The sequence below is a fragment of the Stereum hirsutum genome (assembly GCF_000264905.1).
Source record: "Stereum hirsutum FP-91666 SS1 unplaced genomic scaffold STEHIscaffold_7, whole genome shotgun sequence".
NCBI lineage: Eukaryota > Fungi > Basidiomycota > Agaricomycetes > Russulales > Stereaceae > Stereum > Stereum hirsutum.
Genome location: NW_006763137.1, coordinates 1524535 through 1539006, shown reverse-complemented (window position 1 = coordinate 1539006; position 14472 = coordinate 1524535). Strand labels below are relative to the sequence as shown.

Below are 14472 nucleotides of genomic sequence, written 5' to 3'. Positions count from 1 at the left end.
GACGTCGATAAGCAGGGGTTATCACCCTGCAGATCCAAAGGAGGGAATGCATTTATGCACGAACCACCGGCTAGGCCGGCGGAACAGTGTGGGACTCGGAGGGGGCTGGCCAATCATCATTTCGACAACCACGGATGCGCAGGGCAGAGCCGGTGGGAGTGCGCCGCAAGCGGCAAGCGTTTAAACTTCTCAGGAGCCCCTAACCCCACTACCCACTAAACCCACCTACCAGCGCTGGGTTCGACCTATGAGAATCTGGAATAAATCACTGTGTGTGAGAATTGAACCAGAGGCCTCGCCACTTGTGCGGATTTACCCACACGTGACTCCCCAGCACGAAGGCATAGAGCAACGAGATACCCGCTACACTATGCTGCCGGCTCCAAGTTGAAGCTTGTCCAACGACCATCATCCCCTTTGTGCTGTGTGATTGATGTATCCAACAGGCTCTCGATCCTTGCCTGTCAGATCTTCTGTGTAATGGAAGCTCTAACTGCTTGGTACACTCACTGGCAGGCACTTGCTGAAATCCATCTCGACGTCTCGATTCAATCCTCGAGCTCTAGCTATAGTTATTGAGCCCATATTCCCGCGCCATACCACGGTCCGAGGGAAGTCGATGCCTACCCCGTTATCGACCTATGGCCTCTAGTCAGAGCTACGAAGTCTTCAAGCAATGGAGTGCTACATTTAGGCGGATGAAGTATGATTGGTGCTCGTCGTTTCTTCCGGTTGCCTCGTGGTGTCTGGGCGACCTGAGAAAGCACTGATCCAAGCACTGGATCCACGAACTATGGAGAAGGCCTTGAAAAGGTTTGCAGTGTCCCGGTACACTCGACATGGTAGTTTTCCTATGGCACCCACCGTGAAGCTGAAGTCCTTTCAACGTACCCGGCAGGTTCTATACGGATCGATAGCCACCCTCGCTTCTTGGGGCCACACTTCGCAGTGGTATCATTCTTTCGGGATCGAAGGTGCGACAGTTCCGGGTGCTATCGCAGACGGCCATATACAATGGTTTAGTTGCATCGCACCTTCCCTCTTCTTTTAGACCGAGGCACCGAAATCCGTTGACAGGTAGGGAACCCGCGATGCCATGCTGAGCCTCAGGCGTGTGGACCATGGGCTTGCTCCACATATGGCCCTCAACATAAATACTACGAAGCCTCTGCCGTGCACCGAAACGGTACCTATCCCCCTCGTCTCTCTCACAACATGGTCAAGTCGTTGATTCCCACCATCACTGCCGCAGCTGCCCTAGTGGGTGGCTTTTATGAGCTTCAATTGAAGGGAGTGCTGCAGAGGCACGGCGTCATTGGTCGCATTAGAGGATCTGTAAACAATGAAAGATGCCATAAGGTCCCCGAGCTTCAAGCCTGCGAAAGTGAGTCTGATATCTATCCCGGGCTTCGTCTTGCACGTTGTTCTGCATGTTGATATGTTTGCAGAGATTGTTCTCCACCAGCCATCAGGCCTTCTCTATGCGGCATGTTCTACCCCGTTGAAGCGCAAATTCTGGATTCCGGGACTAGGACATCTCGACGCCACTGCGCGCTTGGAAGAGGAAGAGGACTATATCGCCACATACGACTTTTCGACCTCCACCGTCTCACGTCTCAATCTTGCTGGCTTCGAAGACCCCCGCGGTCTCTTCGTCCACGGATTCGACCTAGTTCCCTCTTCCACCAATCCCAATGACTTGTTCGTGTACGTGATCAATCATCGTCCACCCGTCCACGAGGACCCCACCAGAGTTGGTTCGGACTCTGTCATGGAGATCTTCAGGACAACAGTCGGAGACGGGACCTTGAGGCATGTTACCACAGTTCGTGATGCTGTAATTGAGACGCCGAACGACGTGCTTGGTTTGCCCGATGGGAAAAGCTTCTACTTCACCAATGATCATGGCAGGAAAATAGGATTGGTAAGTCCTTCGATGTCGTCGCCTTTGCGTCCTACGGTCTAATTTCGTGTCATTGGTCGCACGGATCTAGTCGCGGAATCTGGAGTTCTTCGGAGCAGCATGGAGTTCTGTCGGATACTGCAATGTCGACTCTGGGTGCCACTATGCTCTCCGGAACCTCCCCGGAAGCAACGGGATAGTACAAGCACATAACGGCACGATATATGTGACGAGTACTACTCGAGCAGAGTTCAGTGCGCTCAGGAGACAGTCCGACAATACGCTTCAGGTTATAGAGACTATCTCTACCGGTATGTCACGTTTAATATTGCTGTTTACTATAAACCCGGTTTGAAGATATTTCGATCAGATCGCATACTAGACAATATATCAATCGATGAGGAGGGGGCTCTTTGGATTGCAGGCATCGTTGATACTCTGGCCATCATGAGAAACGCCATGAATCCTCATGTTCAAGATGCTCCCTCATCTGCACTTCGAGTGACCATACAGGATCACAACGGTTCGATGACGGAAGAGTCGTATGAAGTTGCCAAGGTAGGTCAACTAGCTCGAACTGGCTCAGCGCATTGAATCGCACGCATTTCTGTCAGATGTTCGAGGATGATGGCATACTTGTCCCTGGCACGACTTCTGTGACTTTTGACAGCAGGCGAAGTTTACTCTACATGCATGGTATGCGGAGCCTCCTTCATCCAGGGCTGCGAGCTCCTTCATTTGTCTCACGAGTGCACTTTGGTCTGTCTTCAGGACTCTCAAGTCCGCATCTCTCTGTCTGTCGGCTTTGAGACGCGGAAACAACGCAACCATCCCCGGGCAGGGCGTGGAGTGGCAGTGTAACATTCAACGTCTCAAAACCTGTCGAACAAGAATGAACATGGTGGTATGATATATGTAATATGATACAAACTAGCGCGAAAGCGAGGACATAAAATAGCGGGGACTGTAACGTGTACTGTCTGTAATAACACACCTACCACCTCACATCGATGTATCTCCCACGGAACCAAAGTCCAACTTCCGTGCTATGCTTCTTCCCACCTCGTCCTCGCTCAGCTTCCTCTTCAGCCCTTTGTTCGGGGGATTGGCCTTGACAGCTGGCCCAGGGCCTGTAAGGTCGACATTCCCATCGACTTCCTCCAAGGCTTTTGAGTTGACCACCGGGAGAGCTTTCTTGGGTAGTTTCGAAGGATGTGTCGGATACGGAAGTGCAAAGAAATAAGGGTGACTCAGTGCCTAATGGAAGTGTCAGAATTGTTAGCGTGATTTTGAATCGCTGTTTGGAGTGGCACAAACCTCTTTGGCGGAAATGCGTCTTCTTGGTTCGTAGAGGAGACATTTTCCGAGCAGGTCAAGCGTGTCCGTGCTGGCTGCCGTAAATACATCTCGCAGTGGCGTCCTTTGGAAGTTGCCTACGGGGACGTAGTCAGGAAGCTTTTTGTGCCCCTGTATAAACACTTGGAGTCAGAACAATGGTACGGTATGATTGGTGGCTGAAAACGGACGGGCCAATCCTGCTCTGTAGGCGTCCCGAGCGCCATGAAGGTCTTTTTAATTTGATCCATATCGCTCTCGCCGGCGATGTAAGGGATGCGAAGCATTAACTCTGCAAATATGCAGCCAACAGACCATATATCGACAGCTGAACTGTAATAACGACAACCAAAGAGAAGTTCTGGTGGGCGGTACCATCTACAAGGATGGGTCGGTGTCAATGTGTCAGGCATCGACTAAGACATGAGTACCGGGCCATGGGAAGATACATACCGCGTAATGACTTGACAGGTCATCTTACTGCCCGGGTCTGCGAAGTCTCGAGCGAGACCAAAATCGGCAATTTTTAGTTGACCGTCTGAAGCAATCAACAAATTGTTGGGCTTTAGATCCTGATATATGCGGGAAATAGGATTATCTGAGTTCCGGACATGCACAATACAAACGCGAAGACCTACCCGATGGAGGATGTAATTTCGGTGGCAGAATTCGAGCCCACGAAAGGTCATGGCAATCCAACTCTTGATGTCCGCCGGCAAAAAAAGCGTAGGGCACCCTTTTATGATCATTTCGAGGTCTGAGTCCAAGAACTCGAGTACCAGATTGAGATTCGTCTTGGCTGAGAAGACATCCAATAACTGGGATTATGGGAATTCAGCAAACCACATCGCGCAGACAGGAACGATCTGTTGTTGCAAGTAGTTCACTGACCGCAATGACGTTCGGATGGCTTAGTTCGCGGAGAAACTTAACCTCGCGGATGGCGGACATGTCGAGTCCGTCCTTGAACTGCCCCACCTTGATCTTCTTGATGGCGACTTTCCGGCCGGTGGCGGCTTCGCGGCCTGGACGATGATGACTATTCAGCATGCAGCTTAATTCCGTTGACAGCTGCGGGTAGAACTACCTCGGTAAACAACGGCATATTGTCCTTCACCGACCTTTTGGTCCTTTACCCTGATTCCAAAGCGAAAACGGTCAAAACAAGGAGGGTTCCGGCGAGTTCTAGCGCTTACCATCGTCTTTGTCTTTCTAGGTTCGCCCTCTCAACTACGTCCATTTTTTGGTGGAAGCTGGCGGTTGAGTATACAATATTCCACTAGATATTCGTCTCTTTAAGCCCAGGAGATAGAGGTCAGCACGAGTATGACCGTGGACAAGTCGGACTCGGAGCCTTGATATGCTGCTCCAGCTGCCAATCGTCCGATGAGTGGCGAAAGAAAACAACGATCTCTGGTATCTATGTTTGCGACAGCACCAGTCAGGTAATGAGGGAGCAATTTTTGAAGAAAACTATACCTGTTAGAGGACCTATACCATGGAGTATTCTCTATTGAGTGAAGGAGTTGGCTGACGCTTGGCACTTCCGAAAGCGTGTCACGGAACTTAGAAGAGGCCCGGAGTTGGCCGGAAGAGTGCAGTGGCGGTGGCATCTCGGTCGCCGGACTTTAGCGAACGAGACAAGGGCAAACTTGATAAGTTGTGACGATTGAGCCTTCCTGAATTGCGGATACTTTAAGTTCCCTCGATAAGCTACAGATATGCCGTCTCTCACAGGCAGGTCGCATCTAGATGGTATCGGCATCGTACATATTTAGTATATACAGGTATTGACAAAAATCTGAATGATGTTTCGTACATCGAGCAAGAAACGTTCCATATGAAAGCATTACAGCACAGCTAGTTGCGAAGGGATTTACGGTCCTGAATCCAGCAGTGAGCGATATATCCAAGTATAGTATGTCTGGAATCAAGTAATTGTGACGCTCAGGCCACTCAGAGTGTGGCCCAGCATGTTAACCTCCCTGCCCATAGCTCTCTCCCTCAGCAAGCCCCACTGAACCCACCAATCATCCGCTGCCTCGATAGCGTTGTAGCCCCATACAGCGCCTATATCTCCCCACGCACCCGCCAACTCACTGTCGTCCCAATGATCCTCGCTCTGGCTGTTTGCCAGACGCATCATAGCATCACGCCCCTCCGTAGCGGGGCCTTCTGGAAGGAGCAGGCTTCCTGCGGATGACCTGTCAGCATTTTGTAGAAGCACAGACCGCGGTTGTTGGATTTCTTGGTATGCGTTCAGCAAAATACCGATCTGGTCGCGTGATTTCAGACGAGCAAAAAGTTTGCCTGTAAAAATGAGGCATCTCTAAGTTAGTCGGGGTCAAGAGCAGTAACATGCGCAGACATGCCCAAGACAGCGCCGTCTTCAACGGCCAAGGTGCAAGCATGTGAACCAGCGGGCTAGACAGAGCGAAAGAGGTCGGTGGTTGTTCGGGTTGAACTTGATGCAATGCAAATGTGCAAAACAACACACCAGCATGACATGTGCGGCCTCCCCGACGAGTACGACTTGCTGAGTCTCGTTCACCCACTCTTCGAGTTCCGTTCCGGGCCCTTCTCTCCATTTCATTCTGCATAAACCTTGCATCCGCGAGAACAGAGTTCTTAGCCTTCAGATCAAGGAGCTCGTCAGCTTCTTATCACCAAGAGAAAGTGAAACATAGCCACCGTGGATCAAGCTCCATATGGTCTACTCCGAGGACTCGTGAGGGTTCCTCCAGCGCCCATCCTTCAGGATATTCCTTCGATGGGTCCGCTTCTCTCCACCATATGTGAACGTTATAGTCCTTGTCGCCACGCTAACAAGAGGGAGATGGTTTGGATGGGAATCACAATCAGGACACACGAAAGGGACGTACGATAGGATAACCTTCACGGATCGTCAATTAGTCAGTGAAAGAGAGAGCGAAAAGGTAAACACACACCCATCACACTTTTTCCATCACTCGCCCACATCGGCCATCCACACTCAACAATCTCCCGCAAGCCTGGGTCACTCATCATCTCGTCCATGGGTACCAGGCCGGTGTAACAGTTACTTCCTGTCCACTCCAAAGTAGCGTCCGCTTCTTCCTCCACCACGACATCCTTGACTATGCTATGTGGACCGTCCGCGCCAATGATGATGTCTGCCTCCAAGATCGTTCCGTTGGCCAAGGTGACGCGTGGTTTGCCAGAGCAGTTCGACTCATTGCGAGAAGCGCCATTTACACGCCCGTTGGTACCGGGCATAACACCGCCCGAGGTGGAGGCCGAATACATTGGGGAGGTAGTGCGCTCGTTCGCAAACGTTGTTGGATATATGGGCGTTGAGTCAGAGTCAGAGTCGGTGTCGGAGGAGCTCTGGTCTGGAACTGTAACGGACACGACCTCGACGTTCAGATCGATTTGTACGCCCACAGAGAGCGCTAGATGGTAGAGCATCTCGTATAGATCCTGGTGCTGTGACCGTGCTACGTTAGATGCATACTGGGCAGCAAACGAATGATGACGCGCACCCACCAGCATCATGTAGAACGGTGAGCCGCATTCCTTGATCACGGTCTCCTGCCATGTCAGAGGTGAAATAAGTTCACCATTCTTCACTAGAGTCCAATTAGCTTCCGGTGAACATTTCAAATCACTAGGAACGTAGGACCGAATCCTAGACCGTAGACGCCAAACAAGCAGACGAACTAACGGATGCTTACAGTAATGGATCACTGTTCCTCGACATCTCGAGCCCTTCTCCTCTAATTGCGGCCCCAACCCCCAGTCCATCAGGATCTTTGATACGCATGGAGGGACACGAATTCCTCCCCCACGAATGCCCAAACCCTGAGTCTTTTCAAGAACGCGCGCTCGGTGTCCAGACGCAACAAGAGCATACGCAGTAGATAACCCAGCGAGCCCTAAGAATTGGAGCTCAGATCTGACAAGTGACATGTATTTGAGACCAACATACCTCCGCCGACAACCAGGAAATCCAATGATACAGCAGCACGAGTCCCTGTCGAATAAGTCATGGAAGGCGGCTACAAACCCTGGGGCCACAGGCGATGCGGGAGAGGGGTGATGAGGATGATTGAGCAAAGAGCAACGAACTTTGCTTCAGGAGCTACGGGGCTGCCTCCCACAATAGGGTTAGCAAATTTACGGTGCCCGGTCGTACGGCGGGTTCACGTTCTTCGGCAGGTCCAGTGATAACAGTGGTCTGATGATGGAAGAGAAGCCCAAGACGACGTCTCTGAACTTTGCATAGCCGCATTTTCGTACCTTTCCGGGCGTTACTGTGGGAAACAATGGAGCATAAGCGGCTATCTTCGAATCAGTGCATACGACTTTTGTGTAGTCTAAAGCTGCGTGGCTTTGAGGCCCGAAACTGTAGGAAACTACTGCACTTCGAGTTTGAAGACCGCTTCTCAACGGTTGGGTGATGATGCGATTTCGAAGTCCGTCGGAAGAACACTCAGATCGCAACAGTCCTATCGGGGACCTTGAGGCAACGCATGAGGCCCGGTGGGGCATGGTAACCTTTCACGCAGCCAGACTGGCAGATCCTGATCTACAATGAGATTGCGCAGGCAGGCCTATCACCGCTGGGTGTTAACAGCGTTCCTGGGCTCAGTGTTCAGCGCTGGGCGACAAAGAGCTCGTCAGAAAACCGACTCACCACATGACAAATACCAAGTTTAAATATGCACATCTAGGTGCCATACAATCACCCTTTCCGCAACAGTCCACCACACTTTTGAACTGCCAATCCTCGGATTACGAGAGATAATTGACAACGTAACAGGAGGCTTGCGTGCGGCGCGAATCATCGAGATTGGCAATCTTGCCTCAATTCTTTTATTGGTTTCCGTTGGAAGGAAGAAGACTCGGCCAAGAGGGAGGAACCATGCCGTGACCGCAAAATCGCGTCGAAAGACCTGTAAGCCTGTATGTATATAGTCAACATGAGCCAGCACCCGGCTTTCAACAATGCGAGGAGGCGTTCAGTCATCAACAGTGCCGCTTGTTTTACTTCAGGGAGGTTAGGTGGATTATTTTGACCCGGAGGCCATCGGATTCGATGAGCGACTTTATTCGGCGTCCGATTGTTAGTCCAGAACGATGGACGTTTTGAAGGGTCCACCGTCCGAAGTCCGAACACGGTGAATGATGACAAGTGACAGGAGCAAAAAGGCGCCGCAGGAAAGGGACCCTAACCCGACTTGACCCGCGCGACCGGAAATAGAATTCTGGTCACGGGGCGGGCCCGCGCCGCGCCGCGTGTCAAGGTCGCGCTTGGATCACAACTTGTCTTAAACCGAACCAGCCAGTACACAATTAGACGTGTATCCCTTGCTGATTCCTTTGTACGGCTTCGTCATGACGCTCAAAATAAAGCCTTCCGCTTCACCTCCTCCCTTTTCGTTCGAAAATCTACCGTCAACACCGCCGCCTCCCTCTCCTTCTCCATCACTCTCGCATTGTCCTTCGCCACCAACTTCATGGCTTTCAGCTCGTGACATGAAAGTTTTTGGTTCTGAGCCTCTACGAAGCGCTACAGACATTGGCATCGTTCAGTGCAAGGAGTGCGCTAAGCCTGTGCTCCGTAGTGCGGCTGCTGAGCATGCAGGTCAGTCTGGGCCACATACCATTCGTTGTGTTGATTTTACTGTGTTCTCACGAAACGACATGTTTTTCGTACAGACAACTGCAGAAATATACGCCTTGGTAAAGGTGGAGTGAAAGGTAAAGCTGATGACCTTGGAACTGGTACGTGTGATAAACCACCACAGCTGGCTCATGCACACCGTTGCATGTTGATAAACGGCTGCCATCATTCGTGAGCTAATATCCTGCTGGTTAGCAAAGGGAAAGAAACGCAAAGCAGACGAAGAGCCATCAGAATCGAACACTCCAAAGGGCAAGAAGGCGAAGGCCGCTCCTAACAAGCCAGCCAAACGCATGAAGGGTCCCGTCGATCTCGACAAGCAGTGCGGTGTCATAAACGACAAACACCTCCCATGCTCACGCTCCCTCACATGTAAATCACACTCCATGGGAGCAAAACGATCTGTACCCGGTCGTTCGAAAGCTTACGACGAGTTGCTTCTCGACTGGAACCGAGCCAATAACCCCAACTTTGTGGAGCCCGTCAAGCGAGAGAGCAAGAAGGAGCGCAAGGAGAAGAAAGACGCAGAGAAGAGGGAGAAGAAACAGAAGGAGATGGAGGAGCTGGCTCGGAAGAACGGTATCGACCTCAGCAAGCCAGGGGCGGAGGCTCAGCTCGAGCAGCTGAAGTCGACCGCTTCGAAGAAGAAGAAGAGCACTGCAACGGCTGCCAATGCCAATGCCAACAGTCAGGGCGCCGCGGCGGGAAAGAATGCTGCTGCGACCACCGTGGCTGGCTCTGATGATCCCGCCTTGGAAAACCTCGATGATCTTGACTCCGAGGAGGAACTGGACTCGATGACGAACGCTGTCCGGGTAGCACAGGAGAGAGGCATTATAGGTGTTCCGTTGGCGGTACCAAGTGATGCTGGAACCTGGTTCGTGGGTCGTAGGGAACGTCTACGGAACTGCAGAGATCTCTTCGTGGGCTCATTGATGAAGAGCGGCATGAACTCGAGCGTGGCGGCAGCGGGGGCTGCTGCACGTCTAGGCTCTCAAACAGCCTGATGCACTGGTACACAATCCTTGTTCACCTTCTCCACATTTTCGATGTTCGTCTCACGCATCGAATCGCATACCCCACCGTCTAAGCTACTTCCTTTTCTGTAGGCGCACTGTATCATCACATCTGTACCATTATGGGACCCTCACTTGTACTTCATCTCGCATCGCACATCTTATTCGTACTTCTCCTGCATTTTCGAGCTCGTCCGTCCCTCGTTAGTGTTCTACAGCGCCGATAGTATGGCTCTATTCAGCGCCACAACTGAATTGTTGAGATTAGTTGTGTTGTGGCCACGCACTGGTACCTGTTCTTGCACAACCACACCCACTACTATCAGTTCACCCCGTTCACCGCCGGCGGTGCCAAAGCAACCTAAAACACTTTGTAAATCTCGCTAGCTTCTCAAAACCTCACTATGCACGCCAACTTGAAAGATTCCACTGTTATGGAGCCCAGCGCCCTCGATATCCTCGTAGACGCCGCGTTCCCTTTGATCTACCGTCACAAGAGACTCATCCGGCCGAACATCGCTGGCAAACAATACAGCGATTTCCATCAACATCCCGGCCACCCTCGTAACAAGGTCTTGGAGCTCATCGGCGACTCGATCTTTGCGCTGTCTACGTCTATGATGCTCTATGATCGCTGCCCTGACGCCAGCAAGACCTTCATCTCTGTACGCTTTGTTCTCTGCCCGCCGCTCGTGTTCTACCCTCTACCCCTAGGGAGAGCTCCAGGGAAACTGTTCTCTTGTGTATCATCCTACTGACTGTGGATTTCTGGGCTCTCATGATCAGACTTGTCAGAAGGCTCTTGTCTGTAATCGCACGCTGGCCTTCATCGGCGAGACATGTCAAGTCGCTCGACCGAATACCGCCTCCTTCTACGATGCCGTCGAAGAACACACAACGGTCTCTGCTCCGTCTGCCTTCGACATGGGCCAGGTCAAGCCTACTGCCGACATTGTCGAGATGTCGGTTGGAGCGCTATTTGAGTGGGATGGGCTGGAGGCTTGTTATGAGTTCGTTCAGGATGCCTTGTCTGTTCCTGCTCTGGAGATTGTGAAAGTTCATGCCGCCAAGTCAGTTCAGTCATCGATTTCCGTAAGCCGGGCAGTAATTGACTTCAGGCTGCTTCTGACCCATTTTCTACAAAGACAGGACGTAAGGGGAGTAGAATTCAATGCCACGGGTATGGTCCAGAAGCGTCTCCTCGACATTCGCTCCGTTCGCGACTTTCAGAAGAAATTCGCAGACTACGTCCAAAGCGAGGTCCACAGGAGCTTGACCCCCGGTACGTCCCCTGATCTATGCAGATGACCCTCCTGCACTTTCTCTCACGCGGTGACTCTTCCTACTTTACTGTTTGGCAGAGAACGACAACTTCTCCCGTCACTCTGAGTCTCCACAACTCTCGAGCACCGCTGTCGCGGAAGTTGAATGCATCCCAGGCCCACCCCACCGCCTGGGCTTCGATTCCAAGTTGCCCCCACCGATTCAGGCATTGGTACATGCACCAATCAGGAAAGCGCTGGGAGCCATCACGAACGGGAGGGAAGGGGGGAATCTGTCGCCGCTTCCTAAAGCGAAACAGGTGAGTGGACGAGACACTTCTATGGTCATATCGGCGTTGATTGGTCCGACGTCTCGTCATTAGTCCTGGCGTTCGAAAGAAAGGAAACGGCCGCTAGTGTCAGCTCAGGGGGTCCGGGGTCACTATGTGCCACCCGCGAAACGAGCTCGCCGGGCCCATACTGACGAAGTCGTTGATGACAGCTACGCTGCTGTGATGCATAGCAGAAGTAGAGCATAGAGGAGAATCGCATCCTATTATCCCATACATGACATTCATGTTTGTACCATCCGCCGTTATTGTACCACCACAGCCCAATGGGCTTGTACCAGACTCAGTTTCGAACATCGAGCGACTAAGTGTTTTCCCGCATCGTCGGGCTGCAGGGACTCGTCCTTCCGATCTCCAGGCCATGATTGTTCCTGCCTTCGGTCTTTGAAACTTCAGGTCTTCGAGAGTCGAGGCTGCCGGTTCTCGAAACTATCGGCGTATCCCCGTCTTGTCGAGCCTTCGGGCCGCAAGGTGAGTCTTCGTGTCTTCTACTATATGCCTTCGATCTTCCTGAGCGAGAGCTTCTGTGTTTGGTGGATCCTAGCTGTTAACTGTCTCTAAACGTGGAGGAAGGTGGCGGATGGAGCGAGAAGCGTACAAGACTAGTTGTATCCATCAGCAGTAATGATAGGTCGACTACAAGAGAACTTCTATAACTAAGGCATTGTTGATCCCTAAACGACAACAGACCCATAGACACTCATGCACGGGCAGGCAGTTGGACGGATGGTAGAATGAGTCATCGATCTGAAGAAGGGATGATTAGATGAGCGGGAGAATAAGTGAATGAATGGAGTAGACCACAACAACGAGCCGTTAGCTACGGAACCGGCACTGAAAACTGAGACAAACAACGCACCATCTCGGGGCGATAGGTACATCGCCGACGTCTGTTGGCTTCCCTCGACGGTCAAAAGATCGGAGGTACTAGTCCCCTGGGCCACGGAGAGGCCGACGCCATACCAGGGGAGGATGCACACCAGAAGGGCCGATGCGCAGACACATTCCCCCAGCAAGCAACCCCGTAGAGGCGCAAGCCAGAAGGGTCTACACAGCGACACATTCCCCCGGGTGCAGAGCCTATTCAGAACAGCAGGAAGATAAGGCAGGGTGAGGCAGGGGAGAGGATTGTTGTGCTGGAGTGGTGGGGGGCATTTTGTCCAGAGATGGCGGGCCTTTTATAGTCTTGCAGGGTTCGAATGAAGTCGTCAGGTTGAACGACGGCAGTCTGAGGCGAACTGAGGCGAACTGAGTATTTCCTGGATTCACCGGTGATGCCGGAGGCGGAGGTTTGTATGTGAGGTTAGTACGTGGCGAAACCACCAGGTGGGGCGGATGGGCGAGACACGACGCGAGTCAGAAGGAAGCAAACGTGTCGCGTCGCGTCCGCTAGCCGCCACAGACGCGTCGACGCGTCTCGATCGTGACTGCTCGTCACCGAAGCCCGTGCTACGATACTCAGACCCATTATCCTATAGCTACCTCACACTAATGGTGGCAGGGATCCACACTCGGATAGCCTGAATCGGACACTTAGTATGTTTATTGCTTACTCTGACTCTACAAGTATATCCAGACCAGCTGATGTCGAAATGCACCGATAAAACGTGGACCAAGGCCGTCTCTTCGAGCGAATTAGTCGTATGGAAGCCCAACTGCAGTTTCAACATGATCATCAGCAGCCATCAGATCCATGCTCGATCTAGATGCAAAGACTTACTATCCTCTTCAAGGTCCTTTTCCACCGACTTCTCCGATTCTCTTTCGGGCGGGCAAACGCCACCGTGCAACGCTTTGACTTCTTCTAGATCCAACCACAGCCTCAGAGACCCGTCTTTCAGACTGAAATCCCACAAATCAGCACACAGTCTTCATACTACGCACAGATGGTAGGATGTATAAGAATGGCGGTTGTAAATTGAACCTTACCATTCCCTCATAGTATGCATCGCCTCGACTATGAGATCTTTGAAGGTACGAAACATCCAACAAAGAATGGCATCCGGACCTTGCTTATTGAAGACGTGTCCGATGGCGGCTTTGAGAATGTCGTGCGCTGCGGCAATGTCGTGGCGGCGTGAACCAGTAGGGTCCATCTTGTACAGAAGCTCGGCGAGGACTTCTTTGGAGAGGAGGGCTTTGCGGAAGATCTACAGTATCACAAAAACGAGACGAAACGAAACGAAATATCACATAGTACACAATCAGAACGAGAAACACATCATCATGGGACGGACGTACGTTTATGAGCTTAGCTGAGCGAGGAAAACAGCCTTGCAGTGCGACCGTCATACAAAAGGTCAGCGCGTCGCCACCGATGAGCACGTCGCGCTTGTGCGAGAAATCTTCGGGGTGAGCGGTGAGGGCGCTCCATATGCGAGAGGATTTGATAGGACATTCGACTTTGAAATCCGGTACCCGGATGGCGTTGACGATGGGCTCAACTAGGGTTTGCTGAACTGATATATATTTTGAGGGGTCGTCGCTGGACTTCAAGGACATGTTATTACTGGTAAATGGGCTCTCGTGTTAAGGGTATGAAAGTGGAAAGGTTGGATATGGCGTCCGGCGCGCACAACGAGGTAGATAGTGGTCTGTGAACAAAAATGGGAAGATTGGAGGGAGTCGGCAGTGGCATTGAGTTTTGAATGGTCTGTTCGATCAAATGCCGGACGACCCCTGCCAGTGGTGTACATTCTCAATCAAGTCAGTCAAGCACTGAATTGGCGAGAAATCCCAGTTGATAATCAACTAGTATAATGTAGTCATTATATCGGGATCTGAGAAACCGGCCACAGTGCGAAGCCATAGTAGAAGGAGTAGTTGTATCCAAGCGGCGAGCAACACGAACCCAAGTCAGTCTTCACTTGCTCGTCCCATGAAGCCCAGAGATCTCGGTGTATTTTGCTTCAAACTAGAGACATGTCTTAGATTCAGATAC

General features: G+C 51.7%; 7 protein-coding genes across 7 annotated transcripts; 3 read left to right on the top strand and 4 right to left on the bottom strand.

Annotated features, from left to right (window-relative positions):
• The first annotated feature begins 1 nt into the window (after position 1).
• On the top strand, positions 2 to 369 carry STEHIDRAFT_121639 (uncharacterized protein). Its single transcript, XM_007304359.1, has one exon. The coding sequence runs from the start codon at positions 55 to 57 to the stop codon at positions 217 to 219; it is 165 nt and encodes a 54-aa protein (XP_007304421.1). The 5' UTR covers positions 2 to 54; the 3' UTR covers positions 220 to 369.
• Positions 370 to 707: 338 nt separating this feature from the next.
• Positions 708 to 1335, bottom strand: STEHIDRAFT_121638 (uncharacterized protein). The gene is made up of 2 exons (XM_007304358.1): positions 1253 to 1335; positions 708 to 1186 (listed from the first exon to the last, which is right to left on the bottom strand). The coding sequence occupies exon 2, from the start codon at positions 1136 to 1138 to the stop codon at positions 902 to 904; it is 237 nt and encodes a 78-aa protein (XP_007304420.1). The 5' UTR covers positions 1139 to 1186; positions 1253 to 1335; the 3' UTR covers positions 708 to 901.
• A 727-nt stretch (positions 1336 to 2062) lies between these two features.
• STEHIDRAFT_121637 (Pkinase-domain-containing protein) lies at positions 2063 to 4750 on the bottom strand. The gene is made up of 12 exons (XM_007304357.1): positions 4718 to 4750; positions 4435 to 4658; positions 4326 to 4375; positions 4130 to 4263; positions 3877 to 4056; positions 3692 to 3810; positions 3430 to 3616; positions 3221 to 3370; positions 2675 to 3160; positions 2518 to 2599; positions 2274 to 2461; positions 2063 to 2214 (listed from the first exon to the last, which is right to left on the bottom strand). The coding sequence occupies exons 2-9, from the start codon at positions 4476 to 4478 to the stop codon at positions 2906 to 2908; spliced, it is 1119 nt and encodes a 372-aa protein (XP_007304419.1). The 5' UTR covers positions 4479 to 4658; positions 4718 to 4750; the 3' UTR covers positions 2063 to 2214; positions 2274 to 2461; positions 2518 to 2599; positions 2675 to 2905.
• Positions 4751 to 4974: 224 nt separating this feature from the next.
• On the bottom strand, positions 4975 to 7350 carry STEHIDRAFT_139540 (FAD/NAD-P-binding domain-containing protein). The gene is made up of 9 exons (XM_007304356.1): positions 7206 to 7350; positions 6952 to 7152; positions 6764 to 6846; positions 6187 to 6703; positions 6121 to 6131; positions 5930 to 6060; positions 5736 to 5871; positions 5611 to 5662; positions 4975 to 5548 (listed from the first exon to the last, which is right to left on the bottom strand). The coding sequence occupies exons 1-9, from the start codon at positions 7264 to 7266 to the stop codon at positions 5169 to 5171; spliced, it is 1572 nt and encodes a 523-aa protein (XP_007304418.1). The 5' UTR covers positions 7267 to 7350; the 3' UTR covers positions 4975 to 5168.
• A 1210-nt stretch (positions 7351 to 8560) lies between these two features.
• On the top strand, positions 8561 to 10115 carry STEHIDRAFT_79403 (SCA7-domain-containing protein). The gene is made up of 3 exons (XM_007303995.1): positions 8561 to 8864; positions 8939 to 9004; positions 9099 to 10115. The coding sequence occupies exons 1-3, from the start codon at positions 8615 to 8617 to the stop codon at positions 9908 to 9910; spliced, it is 1128 nt and encodes a 375-aa protein (XP_007304057.1). The 5' UTR covers positions 8561 to 8614; the 3' UTR covers positions 9911 to 10115.
• A 608-nt stretch (positions 10116 to 10723) lies between these two features.
• On the top strand, positions 10724 to 11783 carry STEHIDRAFT_121633 (uncharacterized protein). Its single transcript, XM_007304355.1, has 4 exons — positions 10724 to 11011; positions 11069 to 11201; positions 11281 to 11501; positions 11565 to 11783. The coding sequence occupies exons 1-4, from the start codon at positions 10844 to 10846 to the stop codon at positions 11718 to 11720; spliced, it is 678 nt and encodes a 225-aa protein (XP_007304417.1). The 5' UTR covers positions 10724 to 10843; the 3' UTR covers positions 11721 to 11783.
• A 1383-nt stretch (positions 11784 to 13166) lies between these two features.
• Positions 13167 to 14033, bottom strand: STEHIDRAFT_111216 (uncharacterized protein; the record flags this gene model as incomplete). Its single annotated transcript, XM_007304354.1, has 4 exons — positions 13167 to 13186; positions 13252 to 13373; positions 13461 to 13681; positions 13773 to 14033. 4 exons carry the CDS (start codon positions 14031 to 14033, stop codon positions 13167 to 13169), a joined length of 624 nt encoding a protein of 207 aa, XP_007304416.1.
• Positions 14034 to 14472: the final 439 nt, after the last annotated feature.

Coding starts and splice junctions, on each gene's coding strand:
- STEHIDRAFT_121633 (XM_007304355.1), top strand. CDS start 10,844: ATGGGCCAGGTCAAGCCTACTGCCGACATTGTCGAGATGTCGGTTGGA. Junction 11,012..11,068: donor CAGTTCAGTCATCGATTTCC/GTAAGCCGGGCA, acceptor CTACAAAGACAG/GACGTAAGGGGAGTAGAATT. Junction 11,202..11,280: donor CCACAGGAGCTTGACCCCCG/GTACGTCCCCTG, acceptor ACTGTTTGGCAG/AGAACGACAACTTCTCCCGT.
- STEHIDRAFT_121639 (XM_007304359.1), top strand. CDS start 55: ATGCACGAACCACCGGCTAGGCCGGCGGAACAGTGTGGGACTCGGAGG.
- STEHIDRAFT_79403 (XM_007303995.1), top strand. CDS start 8,615: ATGACGCTCAAAATAAAGCCTTCCGCTTCACCTCCTCCCTTTTCGTTC. Junction 8,865..8,938: donor TGCGGCTGCTGAGCATGCAG/GTCAGTCTGGGC, acceptor TTTTTCGTACAG/ACAACTGCAGAAATATACGC. Junction 9,005..9,098: donor AGCTGATGACCTTGGAACTG/GTACGTGTGATA, acceptor CCTGCTGGTTAG/CAAAGGGAAAGAAACGCAAA.
- STEHIDRAFT_121638 (XM_007304358.1), bottom strand. CDS start 1,138: ATGTGGAGCAAGCCCATGGTCCACACGCCTGAGGCTCAGCATGGCATC.
- STEHIDRAFT_139540 (XM_007304356.1), bottom strand. CDS start 7,266: ATGACTTATTCGACAGGGACTCGTGCTGCTGTATCATTGGATTTCCTG. Junction 5,872..5,929: donor CATATGGAGCTTGATCCACG/GTGGCTATGTTT, acceptor CTTGATCTGAAG/GCTAAGAACTCTGTTCTCGC. Junction 5,549..5,610: donor TGAAGACGGCGCTGTCTTGG/GCATGTCTGCGC, acceptor TCATTTTTACAG/GCAAACTTTTTGCTCGTCTG.
- STEHIDRAFT_121637 (XM_007304357.1), bottom strand. CDS start 4,478: ATGGACGTAGTTGAGAGGGCGAACCTAGAAAGACAAAGACGATG. Junction 4,376..4,434: donor CTAGAAAGACAAAGACGATG/GTAAGCGCTAGA, acceptor CTTTGGAATCAG/GGTAAAGGACCAAAAGGTCG. Junction 3,161..3,220: donor GACGCATTTCCGCCAAAGAG/GTTTGTGCCACT, acceptor CACTTCCATTAG/GCACTGAGTCACCCTTATTT.